This window comes from Struthio camelus, unplaced genomic scaffold (genome assembly GCF_040807025.1).
Source record: "Struthio camelus isolate bStrCam1 unplaced genomic scaffold, bStrCam1.hap1 HAP1_SCAFFOLD_87, whole genome shotgun sequence".
In the NCBI taxonomy this organism is placed as follows: domain Eukaryota; kingdom Metazoa; phylum Chordata; class Aves; order Struthioniformes; family Struthionidae; genus Struthio; species Struthio camelus.
The window spans coordinates 215,728-234,974 of NW_027182724.1; the positions used below are offsets into that span (position 1 = coordinate 215,728).

Sequence of the window (19,247 nt, forward strand, 5' to 3'; positions counted from 1 at the left end):
CGTGGGGATGGGGACACCGGGATGGGGACGTGGGGACCGGGATGGGGACACTGGGGATGGGGACACCGGGATGGGGACATGGGGACCGGGATGGGGACACCGGGAGGGGGACACCGGGATGGGGACACTGGGGATGGGGACACCGGGATGGGGACGTGGGGACCGGGATGGGGACCGGGATGGGGGGGACACCGGGATGGGGACACTGGGGATGGGGACACCGGGATGGGGACGTGGGGACCGGGAGGGGGACACTGGGGATGGGGACACCGGGATGGGGACGTGGGGACCGGGATGGGGACACCTGCACAGGGATGCTGGGATGGGGACCGGGATGGGGACATCCGGGATGGGGACATGGGGACACTGGGATGGGGACACCTGGATGGGGAGATCCGGGATGGGGACAGGGACACCGGGATGGGGACACTGGAATGGGGACACGGGGACTGGGATGGGGACACCGGGATGGGGACACCGGAGTGGGGGGACCAGGACACTGGGATGGGGACCGGGATGGGGACATGGGGACCGGGATGGGGACAGCTGCACAGGGATGCTGGGATGGGGACCGGGATGGGGACATCCGGGATGGGGACATGGGGACACCGAGATGGGGACATGGGGACACCGGGATGGGGACATCTGGGATGGGGACACGGGAGTGGGGACACCGGGACTGGGATGGGGACATGGGGATGGGGACATGGGGACCGGGATGGGGGAAAGATGGGGACACCGGGATGGAGGGACACGGGGACACATGGGGACACCGGGATGGGGGGACACCGGGATGGGGGGACACGGGGACACCGGGATGGGGACCGGGATGGGGGGGACACGGGGACACCGGGATGGGGGGACACAGGGACGGGGACACGGGGACACCGGGATGGGGGGACACGGGGACACTGGGATGGGGGGACACGGGGACACTGGGATGGGGACAGATGAGGACACCGGGATGGGGGGACACGGGGATGGGGGGGACACGGGGACACCGGGATGGGGGGACACGGGGACACGGGGACACATGGGGACACAGGGATGCGGGGACACCGGGATGGGGACAGATGGGGACACCGGGATGGGGGGACACCGGGATGGGGGGACACGGGGATGGGGGAGACACCGGGATGGGGGGGACACGGGGATGGGGGGACACGGCGCCCGGGGGGCCCAGGCGTCCGGGCGCAGCTGCCGGCGCCACCTGGCGGCCGCGGCCCGGCGTGGGGGTGGCGGAGGGGGCGGGGCCTCATTAACCTAATTAGCGGCTGCGCTAATGAGGGAGGCGGGGAGAAGCGTCGGCCGCGAGGCCCCGCCCAGCACTGCGCCCCCACTCGCTCCGCCCTCCGCCTTTAATTAACCGTTAATTACTTGCTCGTTAACTCTTAATTAGCGCTGACAGCTAATGAAGGCGCTAATGAAGGGGTGGCTTCCGGGCACTAATTAGCCGCCCCGCCTCCTGCTCGCCAGCACGGGGCCTGCCAACGGCCGCGCTCTCCCCGCGCTAATTAGCGCCGGCTAATTAGCCTATTGTTGTCGCCTGTTGCCAGGCCGGGCCCCGTGCCCATGGCAACCGTTGCGGGGGCTGGCGCCCCTGCGCGCCACGCTGCCGTCAAGGAGAGCGGCGGCGGCAGCGCGACAACGTCGTAAAGAAGCCCCCCTCCCCACCTCAGCCAGCCCTACCAAGCCAGCTGCCACGCTGTCGTAAAGCGAGGAAGGCGTTCCTCGCTTAGCGGCGTGTCGCGAAGCGCCGGCCAGCTCCCGCGCCCGCCGGCAGGAGGGCAGCCGGCCGAACGCCGCCGCCGTAAAGCGTCGCGAAAGCCGCGCTTGACGGCAGCCGTTGCCGCCGGTGCCGTGAAGCGCGGCGGCGGCGGCGGCGCAGGGCGATGGCGGCGCCGGGCCCCGGCGGGGCGGCGGGGGGGGGTCCGGGGCCAGGACCGGGGCCGGGGCCGGGCTCGGGGGGTCCCGGCGAGCTCCACCCGCGCACCGGCAAGCTGGTGTCGCTGTCGCAGGGAGGCCGGAGCGCCGCCCGGGCCCAACCGGGCCAGGAGTTCAACCACGGGCTGGTGCTGAGCCGCGACCCGCTGCGGCCCGGCCGCGTCTTCACCGTCCGCATCGACCGCAAGGTACCGGCGGGGGCTGCGGGGTCCCTGCGGGCGGCGGCGGCGGGGGAAGGGGGGGTTGTGGGGTAAACTGGGGCGGGGGAGGGGTAAACTGGGGGGCCACTGGGGCAGGGGAGGGTTAACTGGGGTGGGGGAGGGGTAAACTGGGGGGCCACTGGGGCAGGGGAGGGTTAACTGGGGTGGGGGAGGGGTAAACTGGGGGGCAACTGGGGTGGGGAAGAGGTGACTGGAGAGCCACTGGGGTGGGGGAGGGGTAAACTGGGGGGCCACTGGGGCAAGGGAGGGTTAACTGGGGTGGGGGAGGGGTAAACTGGGGCGCAACTGGGGCAGGGGAGGGTTAACTGGGGTGGGGGAGGGGTGACTGGGGAGCCACTGGGGTGGGGGAGGGGCAACTGGGGCGGGGGAAGGGCAACTGGAGGCAACTGGGGCGGGGGAAGGGCAACTGGGGCGGGGGAAGGGCAACTGGAGGCAACTGGGGCGGGGGAAGGGCAACTGGGGAATAATGGGTTGGGGAGGGGTAACTGGGGGCTAATTGGGTGGCAGAAGGAGGTGATGGGGGTAACGGGGGGGCAGTTGGGGTGCAGGAAGGGGTAACTGGGGTGAGAGGAGCTGTGGGGGTCTGGGGGTAACTGGAACGGGGGAGGGAGACCATGGGGGGACTGGGAGAACTGGGACGGGCAGAGGGGGATACCGGGTGTTGCCGGGGGGGGGGGAGGATTGTGCTGCCGGGGGGGGGGACAGGGGTTTCCCGCAGAGCCCCATGGGGATCCCCGGCGTCCGGGTGTCGCACACCCCGGGGACCCCTTGCGTGTGAGGGTGACGCAAACCTCGAGGTTCGGGTGACGCACACCCCTGCGATTGGGGTAATATGAACCCTGATGTTCGGGTGTCCCTCAGCCTGGGGACGCCCGGTGTATTGGGGTGATGCAAACCCCTGCGTCCGGGTGACGTGAGCCCCTGCGATCGGGGTAGTAGGAACCCTGATGTTCGGGTGTTCTGCACCCCGGGAACCCCCTGTATCGAGGTGATGCAAACCCCTGCGTCTGGGTGACATGAACTCCGTTCTCCCGGTGTCCCACACTTCAAGACACCCCCCCCCCCCAAGCTGTTACAAACCCTTGCGTCCGGGTGACACGAATCCCTGAGACTGCGGTAATATGAACCCTGATATCCGAGTGTATTGCATCCCGGGGACCCCCCATATCAGGGTGCTGCAACCCCCTGCGTGTGGGTGACACGAACCCCTGAGACTGGGGTAATATGAACCCCGAGGACGCCCCATATCAGGGTGCCACAACCCCCTGCGTGTGGGTGACACGAACCCCTGAGACTGGGGTAATATGAACCTCGAGGACGCCCCACATCAGGGTGACACAACCCCCTGCGTGTGGGTGACACGAACCCCTGAGACTGGGGTAATATGAACCCCGAGGCCGCCCCATATCAGGGTGACACAACCCCCTGTGTGTGGGTGACACGAACCCCTGAGACTGGGGTAATATGAACCCCGAGGACACCCCACATCAGGGTGACACAACCCCCTGTGTGTGGGTGACACGAACCCCTGAGACTGGGGTAATATGAACCTCGAGGACGCCCCATATCAGGGTGCCACAACCCCCTGCGTGTGGGTGACACGAACCCCTGAGACTGGGGTAACATGAACCCCAACGTCTAGCTGTTTCGTGCCACAGGAACCGCCGGCATCGGGGTGACGCGAACCGCCACCGCCGGCCTCCCCTGGCGCCGCCGAATCCCGTGTGCGAGATGTTAATAATAACGATGATTACGTGTTATTAATTTATGGTTTCTTGCTGTTTTCAGGTGAACTCGTGGAGCGGCTCCATCGAGGTGGGGGTGACGGCGCTGGACCCGGCCGAGCTCGACTTCCCCAGCAGCGCCACGGGCCTGCGCGGGGGCTCGTGGGTGGTGTCGGGCTGCTCGGTGCTGCGCGACGGGCGCTCGCTGCGCGAGGACTTCGGGCCCGACCTGGACGCGCTGGGCGAGGGCGACCGCGTCGGGGTGCAGGCCACCCCCGGGGGCGAGCTGCGCCTCTGGGTCAACGGGCGCGACTGGGGGGTGGCGGCCGCCGGGCTCCCCCCTCGCGTCTGGGCCGTCGTCGACCTCTACGGCAAGTGCACCCAGGTCACCGTGGTGCCCCCCGAGGCGCCCGGGCCGCCCCCGCCGCCCGCGCCCCCCCTCCCGCCCGCCGCGCCCCCCCTCCAAGGTAACCGGAGTGGGGGGGGGGGTGGCGCTGGGAGGGCCTTTAGGGGCTGCTGGGGGTGCTGGGATGGCGTTTGGGGGCTGCGGGGGGCGCTGGGAAGGGGTTTGAGAGATACTGGGGGCACTGGGAGGGCATTGGGGGGCTGTGGGGGGCACTGGGATGGCGTTTGGGGGCTGTGGGGGGCACTGGGATGGCGTTTGGAGGATTCTGGGGGTAGCGGGAGGGTATTTAGGGGCAGCTGAGAGTGCTGGGAAGGCTGTTGGGGGCCATTGGGAGCACTGGGAGGGCATTTGGGGAATACTGGGGACACTGAGAGGGTATTTAGGGGCTGCGAGGGGTGCTGGGAAGGGGTTTGGGGGCTGCTGGGGGGGCTGGGATGGCGTTTGGGGGCTGCAGGGGGCGCTGGGAAGGGGTTTGAGAGATACTGGGGGTACTGGGAGGGTATTTAGGAACTGCTGGGGGCACTGGGAAGGGGTTGGGGGGCTGCTGGCGGCCGCTGGTGCAGGGTGGAGAGCACTTGGGAGGGTGTTGGGGGAGCACTGGGAGGGTGTTGGGGGGCACTGGGAGCACTGGGAAGTTGTTGAGGGGGTGCTGGGGGGGGCCCTGGGAGGGTGTTGGGGGGGCCCTGGGAGCACTGGGAGGGTGTTGGGGGGCACTGGGAGGTTGTTGGGAGGGTGTTGGGGGGCACTGGGAGGGTGTTGGGGGGGTTGGGAGCACTGGGAGGTTGTTGGGAGGGTGTTGGGGGACACTGGGAGCACTGGGAGGTTGTTGAGGGGGTACTGGGAGCACTGGGAGGGTGTTGGGGAGCACTGGGAGGGTGTTGGGGGGGTTGGGGGGCACTGGGAGCACTGGGAGGGTGTTGGGGGGCACTGGGAGCTGCGGGTGACAGTGCCCCCCCCCCAGCGCTGCCCCCCGCCCCGGCCCCCCCCCGGGCCCAGCCGCGTCCTGACAAGTTCCCCGACAGCCTGGACCCTGAGGGGGGTGAGTGACCCCCCCCCGAGGGGGCGGGGCCAGGGCTGAGGGAGGTGGAGCCAGGGCTGGAGGGTGGGGCCAGGGCTGGGCACTGCCACCTGGGTGGGTGGAGCCTGTCCCTGGGGGTGGGGTTTATGCTGGTGGGTGGAGCCCTGCCTGGCCTTGCCTACTTGTGGGGGGTGGGGCCTGTCCCTGGGGGCGGGGCCTGGCATGAGGGGCGGGTCCATGTCCAACTCTGCCTGGGGGGGGGTGGGGCTACTCCCAGGGGGCTGGGACTATCCAGGTGGGGGGGCAGGGCCTTCCCAAGGGGGCGGGGCCTGTCCAGTGGGGACTGCCTGGCTGGGGGGGGTGGGACCTATTCAGGGGGAGGGGCTTGTCTGGATGTGGGTGGGGCCATTCCCAGGGGGCTGGGACTATCCATGTGGGGGGTGGGGCCTGTCTGGGGGGGACTGCCTGTCTGGTGGTGGGGCCTGCTAAGGAGGTGGGGCCTGTCTGGGTGTGGGTGGGGCCATTCCCAGGGGGTGGGGCCAGTCTGGATGTGGGTGGGGCCATTCCCAGGGGGTGGGGCTATCCCCATGGGGTGGGGCTTGTCTGGGTAGGGGCGGAGCCTCTGTCAGAGGCTGTTCTTAGGGGGCGGGGCCTGTCCTAGCAGGCAGCTCTGAGCCCAGCTGGGGGGGGCGGAGCCGGGTGTGGTGGGCGGTGTCCCTGACAGGCCCCGCCCCCAGGGGCGGCGTGGGCGGGGCCGGCACCGCCCACCTCCAACGAGGCGCTGCTCTTCCACGAGAAGTGCGGCGCCCTCATCAAGCTCAGCAACGGGCACAAGACGGCCGAGCGCCGGCGGCCGCTCGACGAGTTCAACAACGGCGTTGTCCTCACCAACCGGCCCCTGCGCGACGGCGAGATGTTCGAGGTGGGGGGGGCCGGGGGGGGGCCGCTTGGGTGACCCCGAGGGGGCTCAGGGGGCAGCTTGGGGGGCTGGAGGATCTGGGGGTGGGGGTCCTGGGGGGTGGTTTGGAGGTCTGGTGGGTCCTGAGGGGCTCAGGGGGCAGCTTGGGGGGCTGGGGGATCTGGGGGTGGGGGTCCTGGGGGGTGGCTTGGAGGTCTGGTGGGTCCTGAGGGGCGTCTTGGGTGACCCCGAGGGGCTCAGGGGGCAGCTTGGGCTGGAGGATCTGGGGGTGGGGGTCCTGGGGGGTGGTTTGGAGGTCTGGTGGGTCCTGAGGGGCATCTTGGGTGACCCCGAGGGGCTCAGGGGGCAGCTTGGGCTGGGGGATCTGGGGGTGGGGGTCCTGGGGGGTGGTTTGGAGGTCTGGTGGGTCCTGAGAGGCTCAGGGGGCAGCTTGGGGGGCTGGGGGATCTGGGGGTGGGGGTCCTGGGGGGTGGCTTGGAGGTCTGGTGGGTCCTGAGGGGCATCTTGGGTGACCCCGAGGGGCTCAGGGGGCAGCTTGGGGGGCTGGGGGATCTGGGGGTGGGGGTCCTGGGGGGTGGCTTGGAGGTCTGGTGGGTCCTGAGGGACATCTTGGGTGACCCCGAGGGGCTCAGGGGGCCAGCTTGGGGGGCTGGAGGATCTGGGGGTGGGGGTCCTGGGGGGTGGTTTGGAGGTCTGGTGGGTCCTGAGGGGCTCAGGGGGCAGCTTGGGGGGCTGGGGGATCTGGGGGTGGGGGTCCTGGGGGGTGGCTTGGAGGTCTGGTGGGTCCTGAGGGGCATCTTGGGTGACCCCGAGGGGCTCAGGGGGCAGCTTGGGCTGGAGGATCTGGGGGTGGGGGTCCTGGGGGGTGGTTTGGAGGTCTGGTGGGTCCTGAGAGGCTCAGGGGGCAGCTTGGGGGGCTGGGGGATCTGGGGGTGGGGGTCCTGGGGGGTGGCTTGGAGGTCTGGTGGGTCCTGAGGGGCATCTTGGGTGACCCCGAGGGGCTCAGGGGGCAGCTTGGGCTGGGGGATCTGGGGGTGGGGGTCCTGGGGGGTGGCTTGGAGGTCTGGTGGGTCCTGAGGGGCATCTTGGGTGACCCCGAGGGGCTCAGGGGGCAGCTTGGGGGACTGGGGAGTGTTCTGGGGGTCTGGTGGGTCCTGAGGGGCGTCTTGGGTGATCCCGAGAGGCTCAGGGGGCAGCTTGGGGGGCTGCGGGATCTAGGAGAGGGTCCTGGGGGGCAACTTGGAGGTCTGGTGGGTCCTGAGGGCAGCTTAGGTGACCCCGAGGGGCTTAGGGGGCAGCTTGGGGGGACTGGGGAGTGTTCTGAGGGGTTCCTGGGGGGCAACTTGGAGGTCTGGTGGGTCCTAGGGAGCAGCTTGGGAGTCTGGGCAGGCAATTTGGGGGCCTGGGGGGTCCTAGAGAGCCTTATGGGAGGTCCTAGGAAGCATCTAGGGGGCCCTGGAAGGCTCTTGAGTGTTGTGGGGGTCCTGGAGCACATCTGGTGGTGCTGCAGTGTCCTGGAGAACGTTATGGGTGTCCTAGAGGGTCCCAGGGAGCCTGGGGGCAGCTCAGGAGCCTGGGGGGCTCCTGGGGAACGCTTTGGGGGGTTTTGGGAAGCATCTAGGGAGCTTGAGAGGTCTCTAGGCATCCTGGGGGATATGCAGCGGCCTTGGGGGGGAGTCCTGAGGAGCACTACAGGGGGGGGCTTGGGGGGCTCCTGTGGGGTCTTAGGGTCGGCTTGGGGGGGGTCTTGGGAAATGCTGTGGGGGCCTTCAGGAGCATCTAGGGATCCTCGAAGGTTTCTGGAAGTGTTGGGGGGTATTTAGGGGGCCTGGGGGGTGTTTCTGGGGAGTGTTACGGGGATCTTTGGAAGCATCTGAAGAACTTGATGGATATCTGGGCCTCACAGGAGTCGTTCAGGGGACCTGAGAGGATTTTGGGGAGTGTTATGGGAGTTTTGGGGGCAGCTAGGGGGTATGTAAGGTTCTAGGGGAGCCCTGGAGGTCCTGAGGGGTTTCTGGGGGTGTGGGACAGTCCTGGGGGGCTTCCTGGGGACCATTTAGGAGTCCAGGGCCATCCTGGGGGCAACAGGAGTGGATTTTGAGGGGGTGGAAGGGCAACCTGGTGCACGTAGAAGAAGCTGGGGGGGCTTGAGAGAATTTGGGGTTTTTTGGGGAGCTCAAGGAGAACTTGGGGGTCATTGGAGGTGGGTCAAGGGGGTCCTGGTAGCGTCCCCCCACCCCACATGCCCCCTGCCCCGTCCCCCAGATCCGCATCGACAAGCTGGTGGACAAGTGGTCGGGCTCCATCGAGATCGGGGTGACGGCGCACAACCCCAACAGCCTCGAGTACCCCGCCACCATGACCAACCTGCGCTCCGGTGGGTCCCGGACGCCTGGGTCCCTAGCGGGGGATGGGACCGGACACCAGGGTCCCTTGGGGAGGTGAACAGGCCCCCACATCTGTGGTGGGGGTCACTGTGTGGTCCCTCTCATCTCCAGGAGAAGGGGTCCCTGGCGGTGCCTGGATGCACCCCCAGCCCCAGGAGGGTGTGTGTGTGTGGGGGGGTTCCCGGACGCCTGGGTCCCTTGTCTCATTGTCCCCCCACCCCTTTTTCTAGGCACCATCATGATGAGCGGCTGTGGGATCCTCACCAACGGCAAGGGCACGCGCCGCGAGTACTGCGAGTTCAGCCTCGACGAGCTGCAGGTGACCCCCCCCCCACCACCTTTTTCAGGGGGGTTTGGTGGTCCTACATCCCCCCTTGGGGACCCTCATGGATGCTATGGGCTCCCAGGACCCCCCAAATCCTCCCCGATCCCTTTAGGACCCGCGTGGGTGGGTGGAGGCTCCACGACGGATAGAGAAAACGTTAGATCATTCTGCAGGACCTTATAGGGTTTTTTGGTGGTGTCTGGGAGATGCCAAGACCCGTAATGTCTTTGGGGCGCCCGTGTGGGTGTTTGGGTGCTCCCGGACACCCCTGGGACCCCCATGGGGGGTGTTTGGATGTCCTCTGCCACCCGTGCGTCCCCCCCGCCAACACCGTGTCCTCTCCCCACCCAGGAAGGGGACCACATCGGGCTGACGAGGAAACCCAACAACGCGCTGCACTTCTACATCAACGGCGTCGACCAAGGTGGGGGGACGCTCGGGGGCTGCCGGTGACGTCCCTGTCCCCGGGGTGTCCCCTCTGCTGGCGTCCTGGGGCGGGCAGGGGACGCAGGGGACCCCGGCCGAGCTGTTGGTGGCGTCCCATAGTGGCACGTCCCCCGTGCCAGCACCCTGGGACAGGCAGGGGACCTGGAGGACTCCATCGCGGCCCTCGGTGACATCGTCGTCCCTGCGATTCTCTCTATGTTGGTGGCCAAAACCAGATAAGGGACGTGGAAGACCCTAATGTGACCCTTAGTAACGTCCCCGTAGCAGGGTGTCCCCCCATGCCAGCACCGTGGATCGGGAAGGGGACACATGGGCCCCCAACACGGTCCTTGGTGACTTCCCTATAGCAAGGTTGCCCTGGAGCGGGCAGGAGACCTGGACGTGGTCTTCAGTGATGTCCCCATAGCAGGGTGTCCCTTGTGCCAGCACCCCGGGGCAGGGAAGGAGCACGGTGGGGCCCCCTGGCGCAGCCCTCGATGACGTCCCCGTCCCCAGGGGTGGCCACGACGCTGACGCCGCTGGTGGTGTACGGCGTGGTGGACCTCTACGGCATGGCGGTGAAGGTGACCATCGTGCACAACCACAACCACAGCGACCGGCTGCGGCGCAACAACGCCATCCTGCGGGCGCTGTCCCCCGAGGGGGGCCGGCGTCCCCTCGAGCCCCCCGGCGTCCCCGAGCCCGACCCCGACCGCCTCCTCTTCCACCCCAACTGCGGGCAGAAGGCCGCCATCGTCAACGAGGGGCGCACGGCCCTGCGGCCACAGTGAGCCACGCCGCGGGGACGGGGACGAGGAGGGAGGTGGGGACGCCGGGACGGCCCTGTGGCCACGGTCAGGGACATGCTGAGGGGGACAGGGACACGGGGGATGTGGGGTCACGCAGGGTGGACAGGGACGTGGTCCTGTGGTCACCTCCAGGGACGCGCAGGTGGGACACAGGCACGGGGATGGATCTGTGGTCACAGTTGGATGCAGAGGTGGGGCAGGGACCTGGGGAGGGTCCTGTGGTCACCATCGGGGCGCACAGGTGGGACACAGGAACACGGGGCAGTCTTGTGGTCACTGTTAGGGACGCGTAGATGGAACAGGAACGTGGAGATGATCCTCTGGTCAGCATCAGGAGTACGCAGGTGAGACGTAGACGTGGTGGCAGCGCTGTGGTCACCATCAGGGCCGCGTGAGTGGGACGCAGGGACAAGGGGACAGTCCTGCGGCTACAGTTAAGGACACGCAGGGTGGACAGAGACACCGTGGACATGAGAACAGTCCTGCGGACGGACGATCACGCGGGACAGGCGGGATGTGGGAGCAATTCTAGGGACATGGGGACAGACTCGTGGCCACTCTTGGGGGCACACAGGAGTGTCAGAGACGTTTCTGTACCCGAGTTAGGGACGCGCACCACAGACAAGGACACGAGAGACACAGGGACAGTGCTGTGACCACAGGGACGCACGGTGGCATGGGATGGCCTGGGGACAGGGCTATGGGAGAGGACGGGGACATGGGGACAGCAGCGTGGTGCCTGTAGGGACACAAAGGGACAAGGACGTAAAAAAGAGAAAGGCAAAGATGCGGAGACGAGGAGGATGAGGACGTTGTGGCAGCTCTGTGTCACTGTCCCCCGTGTCCTTGTCCCCCCACCGTGTCCTTGCATCCCGTGTCCGCACTCATGGCCGTCGCCGTCCCCGCCGTGTCCTTGTTGACCCTACGTCCCCGCGCTCCGTGTCCCTGCTCTCCCCGGGTTGCCGTCCCGCTGCGTCCTTGTCCCGCCGTCCTCGCTGACCCGGTTGTCCCTCGCGCCCCCAGTGCCACCGACGACTTCAACCACGGCGTGGTGCTCAGCGGCCGGGCGCTGCGCGACAACGAGCTCTTCCAGGTGCGCATCGACAAGATGGTCGACAAGTGGGCCGGCTCCATCGAGATCGGCGTCACCACCCACAACCCCGCTTACCTCCAGCTGCCCTCCACCATGACCAACCTCCGCTCAGGTGGGTCTGGGGGGGGCTCCCGGGGCTCCCTGAGGGTCCCTCTTCTCTCTGGGGGAGTCTCTGCCCTCCTTGGGGGTGTCCTCAGGACTTCCTCTGGGCTCCCTGCCCTCCTTGGGGCTCCCTCGGGGTTCTCTGCCCTCCCCGGGGGGGTCCCTGGGGCTCCCTCTGGGCTTCCTGCCCTCCTTGGGGGTCCCCAGGGCTTCCTGCCCTCCTTGGGGATGTCCCGGGGCTTCCTCTGGGGTCCCTGCCCTCCTTGGGGGTGTCCCCAGGGTTCCCAGGAGGGTCCCTGCCCTTCTTGGTGGTGCCCCTGGGGCTTCCTGGGGGGTCTGTGCTGTCTCTGTGGGTGTCACTGGGGCTCCCTGGGGGGGGGTCTCTCCTATCCCAGGGGGGTCCTGGGGGCTCCCTGTGGGGTCCCTGCCATCTCCTGGAGGTCCCCAGGGTTCCCCTTGGGATCCACCCCCTCCCCAGGGGTTCCTAATGCTCCCCAAGATGTGCCTACTGTCCCCATGGGGTCCCCAGGGCTCTCGGGGGTGTCCCCAGGGCACCCAATGCTTCCTGCGGCTCCCAAACACTCATTGTGGGTCCCTAGCTCCTCTGGGGGGGTCCCTAGCCCCTCCTGGGTGTCCCCAACTCTCCCTAGGATGTCCGCAGCTCCTCCTGGGTCTCCCTAGGATGCCCCCAGCCCTTCTTGGGTGTCCCTAGGGTGTCCCAGCCCTCCTCGGGAGGTCCCCAGCTCCTCATGGGTGTCCCCAACACTCCCTAAGATGTCCCTAGCTCCTCCTGGGTCTTCCTAAGATGCCCCCAGCCCTTCTTGGGTGTCCCCAGGGGGTCCACAGCCACCCCAGGGTGTTCCCCACCCCTTCTAGGTGTCTTCAGCCACCCTTGAGTGTCCCCAGGGTGTCCTCAGCCCCTCCACAGTCTCTGCTAAGCTCCTGGAGTTGTCCTCAGCCACTTTTAGGGGTCCCCCATGCTCCCTGTCCCCCCTGCTCCCAGGGTGGGGGTCACGCCGTCCCCTCCGTGGGGCACGTTGCCACCCCGCCCCTGTCCCCGTCCCCGCAGGGACCTGGATGATGACGGGCAACGGAGTGATGCACAACGGCACCACGGTCCTCGACGAGTACGGCCACAACCTCGACCGCCTCAAGGTGGGCCCGCCCGGACGCCGGGGTCCCCGCGCCGGCGCGGGGCGTGGGCAAGGGAGGGGAGTCTCTCGGCGGTGACGCGCCGGCTGTGCCCGCAGGCGGGTGACACGGTGGGGGTGGTGCGCAAGGACGACGGCACCCTGCACTTCTTCGTCAACGGGGTGGCGCAGGGCCCCGCCGCCTGGAACGTGCCGCCCAACGTCTACGCCGTCGTCGACCTCTACGGCCAGGCCGCCCAGGCCACCATCGTGGACGACGGCGGTGAGGGGACGCGGGGGCCTGGGGACGCGGGGCAGCCAGTTTTGGGGGGGGGGTCTTTGGGCGAGTAGAAGGCAGGTTTAGGGGGCAAATGGAGGTCCTGGGGGCACCGAAAAGCAGGTTTGGGGGATGATGGGGGTTTTGGGGACAGTGGGGTGCTGGTTGGGAGGGGGACACAGGGGTCCTGGGGACCCTAGGGTGCAGGTTTGGGGGGGGGGAATAGGACACTGAGGTGCAGATTTCAAGACTCATGGGGGTCCTGGGGACCCCGGGGTGGTGGTTTAGGGGGGACATGTGGGTCCTGGGGACACCAGGGTGCAGGTTTAGGGGTTCTGGGGACACCGGGGTACAGGTTTGGCGGGACATGAGGGTTCTGGGGAGCCCAGAGTGCAGGTTTGGGGGTCCTGGGGACACCGGGGTGTCGGTTTGGAGAGACATGGGGGTCGTGGGGTCACCAGGGTGCAGGTTTGGGGGTCCTGGGGACACCAGGGTGCAGGTTTGGCGGGACATGAGGGTCCTGGGGACCCCAGGGTGCAGGTTTAGGGGTTCTGGGGAGCCCAGGGTGCAGGTTTAGGGGTTCTGGGGACACCGGGGTGCAGGTTCGGCAAGACATAGGGGTCCTGGGGACCCCAGGGCGCAGGTCTTGGGGTCCTGGGGGCACTAGGGTGCAGGTTTGGCGGGACACGGGGGTTCTGGGGGCACCAGGGTGCAGGTTTAGGGGTCCTGGGGACCCTGGGGTGCAGGTTTGGTGGGACACGGGGTCTTGGGGACACCAAGGTGCAGGTTTGGGGGTCCTGGGGACACCGGGGTGCAGGTTTGGCGGGACACGGGGGTCCTGGGGACACCAGGGTGCAGGTTTAGGGGTCCTGGGGACCCTGGGGTGCAGGTTTGGTGGGACACGGGGGTCCTGGGGACACCAAGGTGCAGGTTTGGGGGTCCTGGGGACACCGGGGTGCAGGTTTGGCGGGACACGGGGGTCCTGGGGACACCAGGGTGCAGGTTTGGGGGTCCTGGGGACACCAGGGTGCAGGTTTGGCAGGACACGGGGGTTCTGGGGGCACCAGGGTGCAGGTTTAGGGGTCCTGGGGACACCGGGGTGCAGGTTTGGCGGGACACGGGGGTCCTGGGGACACCAGGGTGCAGGTTTGGGGGTCCTGGGGACACCGGGGTGCAGGTTTGGCGGGACACGGGGGTCCTGGGGACACCAAGGTGCAGGTTTGGGGGTCCTGGGGACACCGGGGTGCAGGTTTTGTTGGGGTGGGAAGGTCACAGGGATCTCAGGGACCCGGAGGCCGGATTTGGGAGCACCGGGCCGGCTGCGGGGGGTGGTGACGGCGGTGACGGGGACGTCCTGACCCGGGCGTGCCTCCGCCCGGCAGAGCTGGCGGCGCTGGGGACCGAGGGCTCGGAGGGGCCGACGCCGGGGTCCCCGGGCAGCCCGGCCCCGGGGGGGACGCTGAGCGACCTGCGCTTCCACCAGCTGCACGGCACCAACGCCGTCATCACCAACGGCGGCCGCACCGCCCTGCGCCACAACTGCCGCTCCGAGTTCAACGACGCCATCGTCATCTCCAACCGGTCAGGGCCCCCTCCCCCCCCCCCAAAATCTCCCCCCGGGTGCTGTGAACCCACCCTGGGTACCCCAGACCCCCCCCCCAGCCAACCCTGCGCTGCTGCTCCAACGCCGCTGCCGTCGTCACCTGCAGCCGGTCAGGGTCTCCCGAAACCTGCCCGGGGTCCCTGCACCCCCCAAAACCTGCCCCTGGCACCCCCAAACCTGCCCCTGGCACCTCAAAAGCTCCTCCTGCACCCCCCAAACCAGCCCCTGGCACCCCCAAACCTGCCCCTGGCACCTCAAGAGCTCCCCTGGCACCTCAAAAGCTCTTTCTGCACCCCCAAGCCTGCCCCTGATGCCCCCAAAAGCTTCTCCTGTCCCCCCAAACCAGCCCCTGGCACCTCAAAAGTTCTTCCTGCACTCCCAAACCTGTCCCTGGCACCTCAAAAGCTCCTCCTGCCCCCCCCAAACCAGCCCCTGGCACCCCCAAACCTGCCCCTGGCACCTCAAGAGCTCCCCTGGCACCTCAAAAGCTCTTTCTGCACCCCCAAGCCTGCCCCTGATGCCCCCAAAAGCTTCTCCTGTCCCCCCAAACCTGCCCCTGGCACCTCAAAAGCTCCTCCTGCCCCCCCCAAGCCAGCCCCTGGCACCCCCAAACCAGCCCTGGGCACCTCAAAAGCTCCTCCTGCCCTCCCAATCCTGCCCCTGATACCCACAAAAGCTTCTCCTGACTCCCCAAACCACCCCGACACCTCAAAAGCTCTTCCTGCCCCTCCTAACCAGCCCTTGGCACCTCAAAAGCTTCTCCTGCACCCTCAAACCAGCCCCTGGCACCCCCAAAAGCTCTTCCTGCACCCCCAAACTGGCCCCTGGCACCCCCAAAGCTCCTCCTGCACCCCCAAACCTGCCCTGATACCCCCAAACCTGCTCCGGACACCTCAAAAGCTCCTCCTGGTACCCCCAAACCTGCCCCTGGTACCCCAAAAGCTCCTCCTGCCCCCCCCAAACCTGCCCTTGGTACCCCCAAACCTCTTCTGGCACCCTAAAAGCTCCTCCTGGTACCCCCAAACTGGCCCCTGGCCACTCTAGGCCTTGGGGGTCCTCTGTGGCCCCCCCAACATTTCCCCTCCCCCCAGGAGCCCTACACGCACCCTGGGTGCCTACTTCCCTATGGGCCCACTGCACCTTGGGGGTCCCCCTGGAGCCCTCCAGGACCCCTCTGTGCCCCCCCCCCCAAGGTCTCTATATCCCCCTACGGCTCCCCCCACCCCTCGGGGGTCCCGCCAGGACTCCCCCCCCCCCACCCCACGGTCCCCCCACGTCCCCCCTCCTCCTGACGCCCCCGCGTCCCCCAGGGCGCTGCGGGACGGCGAGCTCTTCGAGATCGTCATCCAGAAGATGGTGGATCGCTGGTCGGGCTCCATCGAGGCCGGTGAGCGGGGACGGGGGACGCGGAGGGGACACGCGGGGACAGCCGGGCTGCCGCCGGGGCCGAATGGGTCCCCACGGTGCCGCTGGCCCCCCACCGCCAGCCCTTTCGAGGCAAGGGAGGACACCGTCCCCCCGCGTCCTCTCTGGCGTCGTTCCCACCCCCCAAACCCGGAGCGGGACTCTGGGGTGTCCCCATGTCCCCTGCCAGTGCCACTGTCCCCACAGGTGTCACCGCCATCCGCCCGGAGGACCTGGAGTTCCCCAACACCATGACAGACATCGACTACGACACCTGGATGCTGAGGTGAGAGAGGGCCACGACTGTCCCCAAGGTCCCCTGAGGGGCTGCGTCTGTCCCCGAGGAGTTGCTTTTGTCCCCAAGGTCCCGTGAGAGGCCACATCTGGTCCCCACGGTCGCTGCGGGTGTCCACAGGGCCATGGCTGTCCCCGAGGGGCCGTGTCTGACCCCAGGGGGCTGGATCCAACCCCGAGGGGTCAGGTCTGTCCCCAAGGGGACATGTCTGCTCCCAAGGGGGGTCACACTTGTCCCCAACAGGCTGCATCTGACCCCGAAGGGTCACATCTGTCCCTGAGGGGGTCACGTTTGTCCTCAAGGCCCCGTGAGACCCCGTCCGTCCCCAAGCCATTGTATCCGACCCCAAGGGGTCACGTCCACCCCCAAGGGGACACATCCGTCCCTGGAGGGTGGTCGCATCTGTCCCCAGCGGGCCGCATCCGACCCCCGAGGGACCCCGTCTGTCCCCGAGGCACCGTATCCAGCCCCAAGGGGTCACGTCTGTCCCCAAGGGGACGTATCCGTCCCTGGAGGGCGGTCGCATCTGTCCCCAGCGGGCCGCATCCGACCCCCGAAGGGTGACGTCCGTCCCCGAGGCACCCCGTCTGTCCCCGAGAGCTCACACCCGTTGCCGTAACACCACCTTTGTCGCCGCGGGGCTGCGTCCGCCCTTGGCCGGCGTTGGGGTGGTGGTGGGGGGTTACGGCGGCGTCACGCCGCGTCCCCGTCTCACGCCGCGTCCCCCCGCCGCAGCGGCACGGCCATCATGCAGGACGGCAACACCATGCGCAACAACTACGGCTGCGACCTGGACTCGCTGGGCACGGGCTCGCGCATCGGCATGATGCGCACGGCCAAGGGCGACCTGCGCTACTTCATCAACGGCGCCGACCAAGGTGTCGCCTGTTCCGGCCTCCCGCCAGGCAAGGGTGACCCGCCGCGGGGCGGGGTGGGGGGAGTCGGGGACGTGGGGACACCCGCTGCCACCCTCAACGCTGCCGCCGCCCCGTCCCCCGCAGAGGTCTACGCCGTGGTGGACCTGTACGGGCAGTGCGTGCAGGTGTCCATCACGGGCGCCACCGGCCCCGTGGACAACAGCCTCTCCACCAGCAACGCCACCGAGAAGTCCTTCCCCCTGCACTCGCCGGGTGAGGGCGGTGGTGGTGGGGATGGGGGGCAAGGGCAACGGGGTGGGTTTGGGTGACAAGGTGACCTGGAGCGAGGTGGGATGGGGGTGGGTTTGGGTGACAGGGTGCGATGGGGACGGGGTGGGTTTGGGTGACGGGGTGACCCGGAGCGGGGTGCGATGGGGATGGGGTGGGTTTGGGTGACGGGGTGACCCGGAGCGGGGTGCGATGGGGAACAGGGTGGGTTTGGGTGACAGGGTGCAATGGGGACGGGGTGGGTTTGGGTGACGAGGTGCCCTAGAGTAGGGTGTAATGGGAAGGTGGTGGATGTGGGTGACAGGGTGCCTTAGAGCAGGGTGCAATGGGAACGGGGTGGGTTTGGGGTGATGGGGTGCCCCGAAGCAGGGTGCAATGGGGACGGGGTAGGTTTGGGGTGACGGGGTGCCTTAGAGCGAGGTGCAATGGGAACAGGGTGGGTTTGGGTGACAGGGTGGTCCAGAACGGGGTGGGTTTGGGTGATGAGGTGCCCTAGAGTGGGGTGCAATGGGAACAGGGTGGGTTTGGGTGACAGGGTGCTGTAGAGCAGGGTGCAGTGGGGACGGGGTGGGTTTGGGTGACAGAGTGCAATGAGGACGGGGTGGGTTTGGGATGACAGGGTGCCCTAGAGCAGGGTGCAATGGGGACAGGGTCAATTTGGGTGGCAGGGTTCAATGGGGACAGAGTGGGCTTGGGTGACAAGGTGCTCCAGAGCAGGGTGCAATGGGGACGGGGCAGGTTTGGGGTGACAGGGTTCAATGGGGACAGAGTGGGCTTGGGTGACAAGGTGCTCCAGAGCAGGGTGCAATGGGGACGGGGTGGGTTTGGGCGACAGGGTTCAATGGGGACAGAGTGGGCTTGGGTGACAAGGTGCTCCAGAGTAGGGTGCAATGGGAACGGGGTGGGTTTGGGCGACAGGGTTCAATGGGGACAGAGTGGGCTTGGGTGACAAGGTGCTCCAGAGCAGGGTGCAATGGGAACGGGGTGGGTTTGGGCGACAGGGTTCAATGGGGACAGAGTGGGCTTGGGTGACAAGGTGCTCCAGAGCAGGGTGCAATGGGGACGGGGTGGGTTTGGGCGACAGGGTTCAATGGGGACAGAGTGGGCTTGGGTGACAAGGTGCTCCAGAGTAGGGTGCAATGGGGACGGGGTGGGTTTAGGGTGACAGGGTTCAATGGGGACAGAGTGGGCTTGGGTGACAAGGTGCTCCAGAGTAGGGTGCAATGGGGATGGGGTGGGTTTGGGCGACAGGGTTCAATGGGGACAGAGTGGGCTTGGGTGACAAGGTGCTCCAGAGTAGGGTGCAATGGGGACGGGGTGGGTTTGGGCGACAGGGTTCAATGGGGACAGAGTGGGCTTGGGTGACAAGGTGCTCTAGAGTAGGGTGCAATGGGGACGGGGTGGGTTTGGGGTGACAGGGTTCAATGGGGACAGAGTGGGCTTGGGTGACAAGGTGCTCCAGAGCAGGGTGCAATGGGGACGGGGTGGGTTTGGGCGACAGGGTTCAATGGGGACAGAGTGGGCTTGGGTGACAAGGTGCTCCAGAGTAGGGTGCAATGGGGACGGGGTGGGTTTGGGCGACAGGGTTCAATGGGGACAGAGTGGGCTTGGGTGACAAGGTGCTCCAGAGTAGGGTGCAATGGGGACGGGGTGGGTTTAGGGTGACAGGGTTCAATGGGGACAGAGTGGGCTTGGGTGACAAGGTGCTCTAGAGTAGGGTGCAATGGGGACGGGGTGGGTTTGGGCGACAGGGTTCAATGGGGACAGAGTGGGCTTGGGTGACAAGGTGCTCCAGAGCAGGGTGCAATGGGAACGGGGTGGGTTTGGGTGACAGGGTTCAATGGGGACAGAGTGGGCTTGGGTGACAAGGTGCTCCAGAGCAGGGTGCAATGGGGACGGGGCAGGTTTGGGGTGACAGGGTGCCCCGGAGCAGGGTGCAACGGGGACGGGGTGCCCCGGAGCGGCTCCTATCAAGGTCGGGAGGAGAAAATCGAGCTGGGGGGAAGCTGGGGGTGGCGT

The 19,247-nt window shown here is 67.6% G+C and overlaps 1 protein-coding gene across 1 annotated transcript in view; it reads left to right on the forward strand.

The window, feature by feature from the left end:
• Positions 1 to 1,892: 1,892 nt before the first annotated feature.
• Positions 1,893 to 19,247, forward strand: part of NEURL4 (neuralized E3 ubiquitin protein ligase 4) — a 30,823-nt gene continuing 13,468 nt past the window's right edge. The window contains exons 1-16 of the mRNA XM_068929502.1: positions 1,893 to 2,132; positions 3,954 to 4,356; positions 5,257 to 5,334; positions 6,051 to 6,235; positions 8,498 to 8,609; positions 8,850 to 8,938; positions 9,296 to 9,368; positions 9,887 to 10,157; positions 11,203 to 11,384; positions 12,444 to 12,529; positions 12,625 to 12,787; positions 14,164 to 14,362; positions 15,695 to 15,771; positions 15,996 to 16,074; positions 16,819 to 16,988; positions 17,085 to 17,213. Coding sequence (XP_068785603.1) covers positions 1,893 to 2,132; positions 3,954 to 4,356; positions 5,257 to 5,334; positions 6,051 to 6,235; positions 8,498 to 8,609; positions 8,850 to 8,938; positions 9,296 to 9,368; positions 9,887 to 10,157; positions 11,203 to 11,384; positions 12,444 to 12,529; positions 12,625 to 12,787; positions 14,164 to 14,362; positions 15,695 to 15,771; positions 15,996 to 16,074; positions 16,819 to 16,988; positions 17,085 to 17,213 — 2,536 coding nt within the window. The remainder of the gene's footprint in view (positions 2,133 to 3,953; positions 4,357 to 5,256; positions 5,335 to 6,050; positions 6,236 to 8,497; positions 8,610 to 8,849; positions 8,939 to 9,295; positions 9,369 to 9,886; positions 10,158 to 11,202; positions 11,385 to 12,443; positions 12,530 to 12,624; positions 12,788 to 14,163; positions 14,363 to 15,694; positions 15,772 to 15,995; positions 16,075 to 16,818; positions 16,989 to 17,084; positions 17,214 to 19,247) is intronic.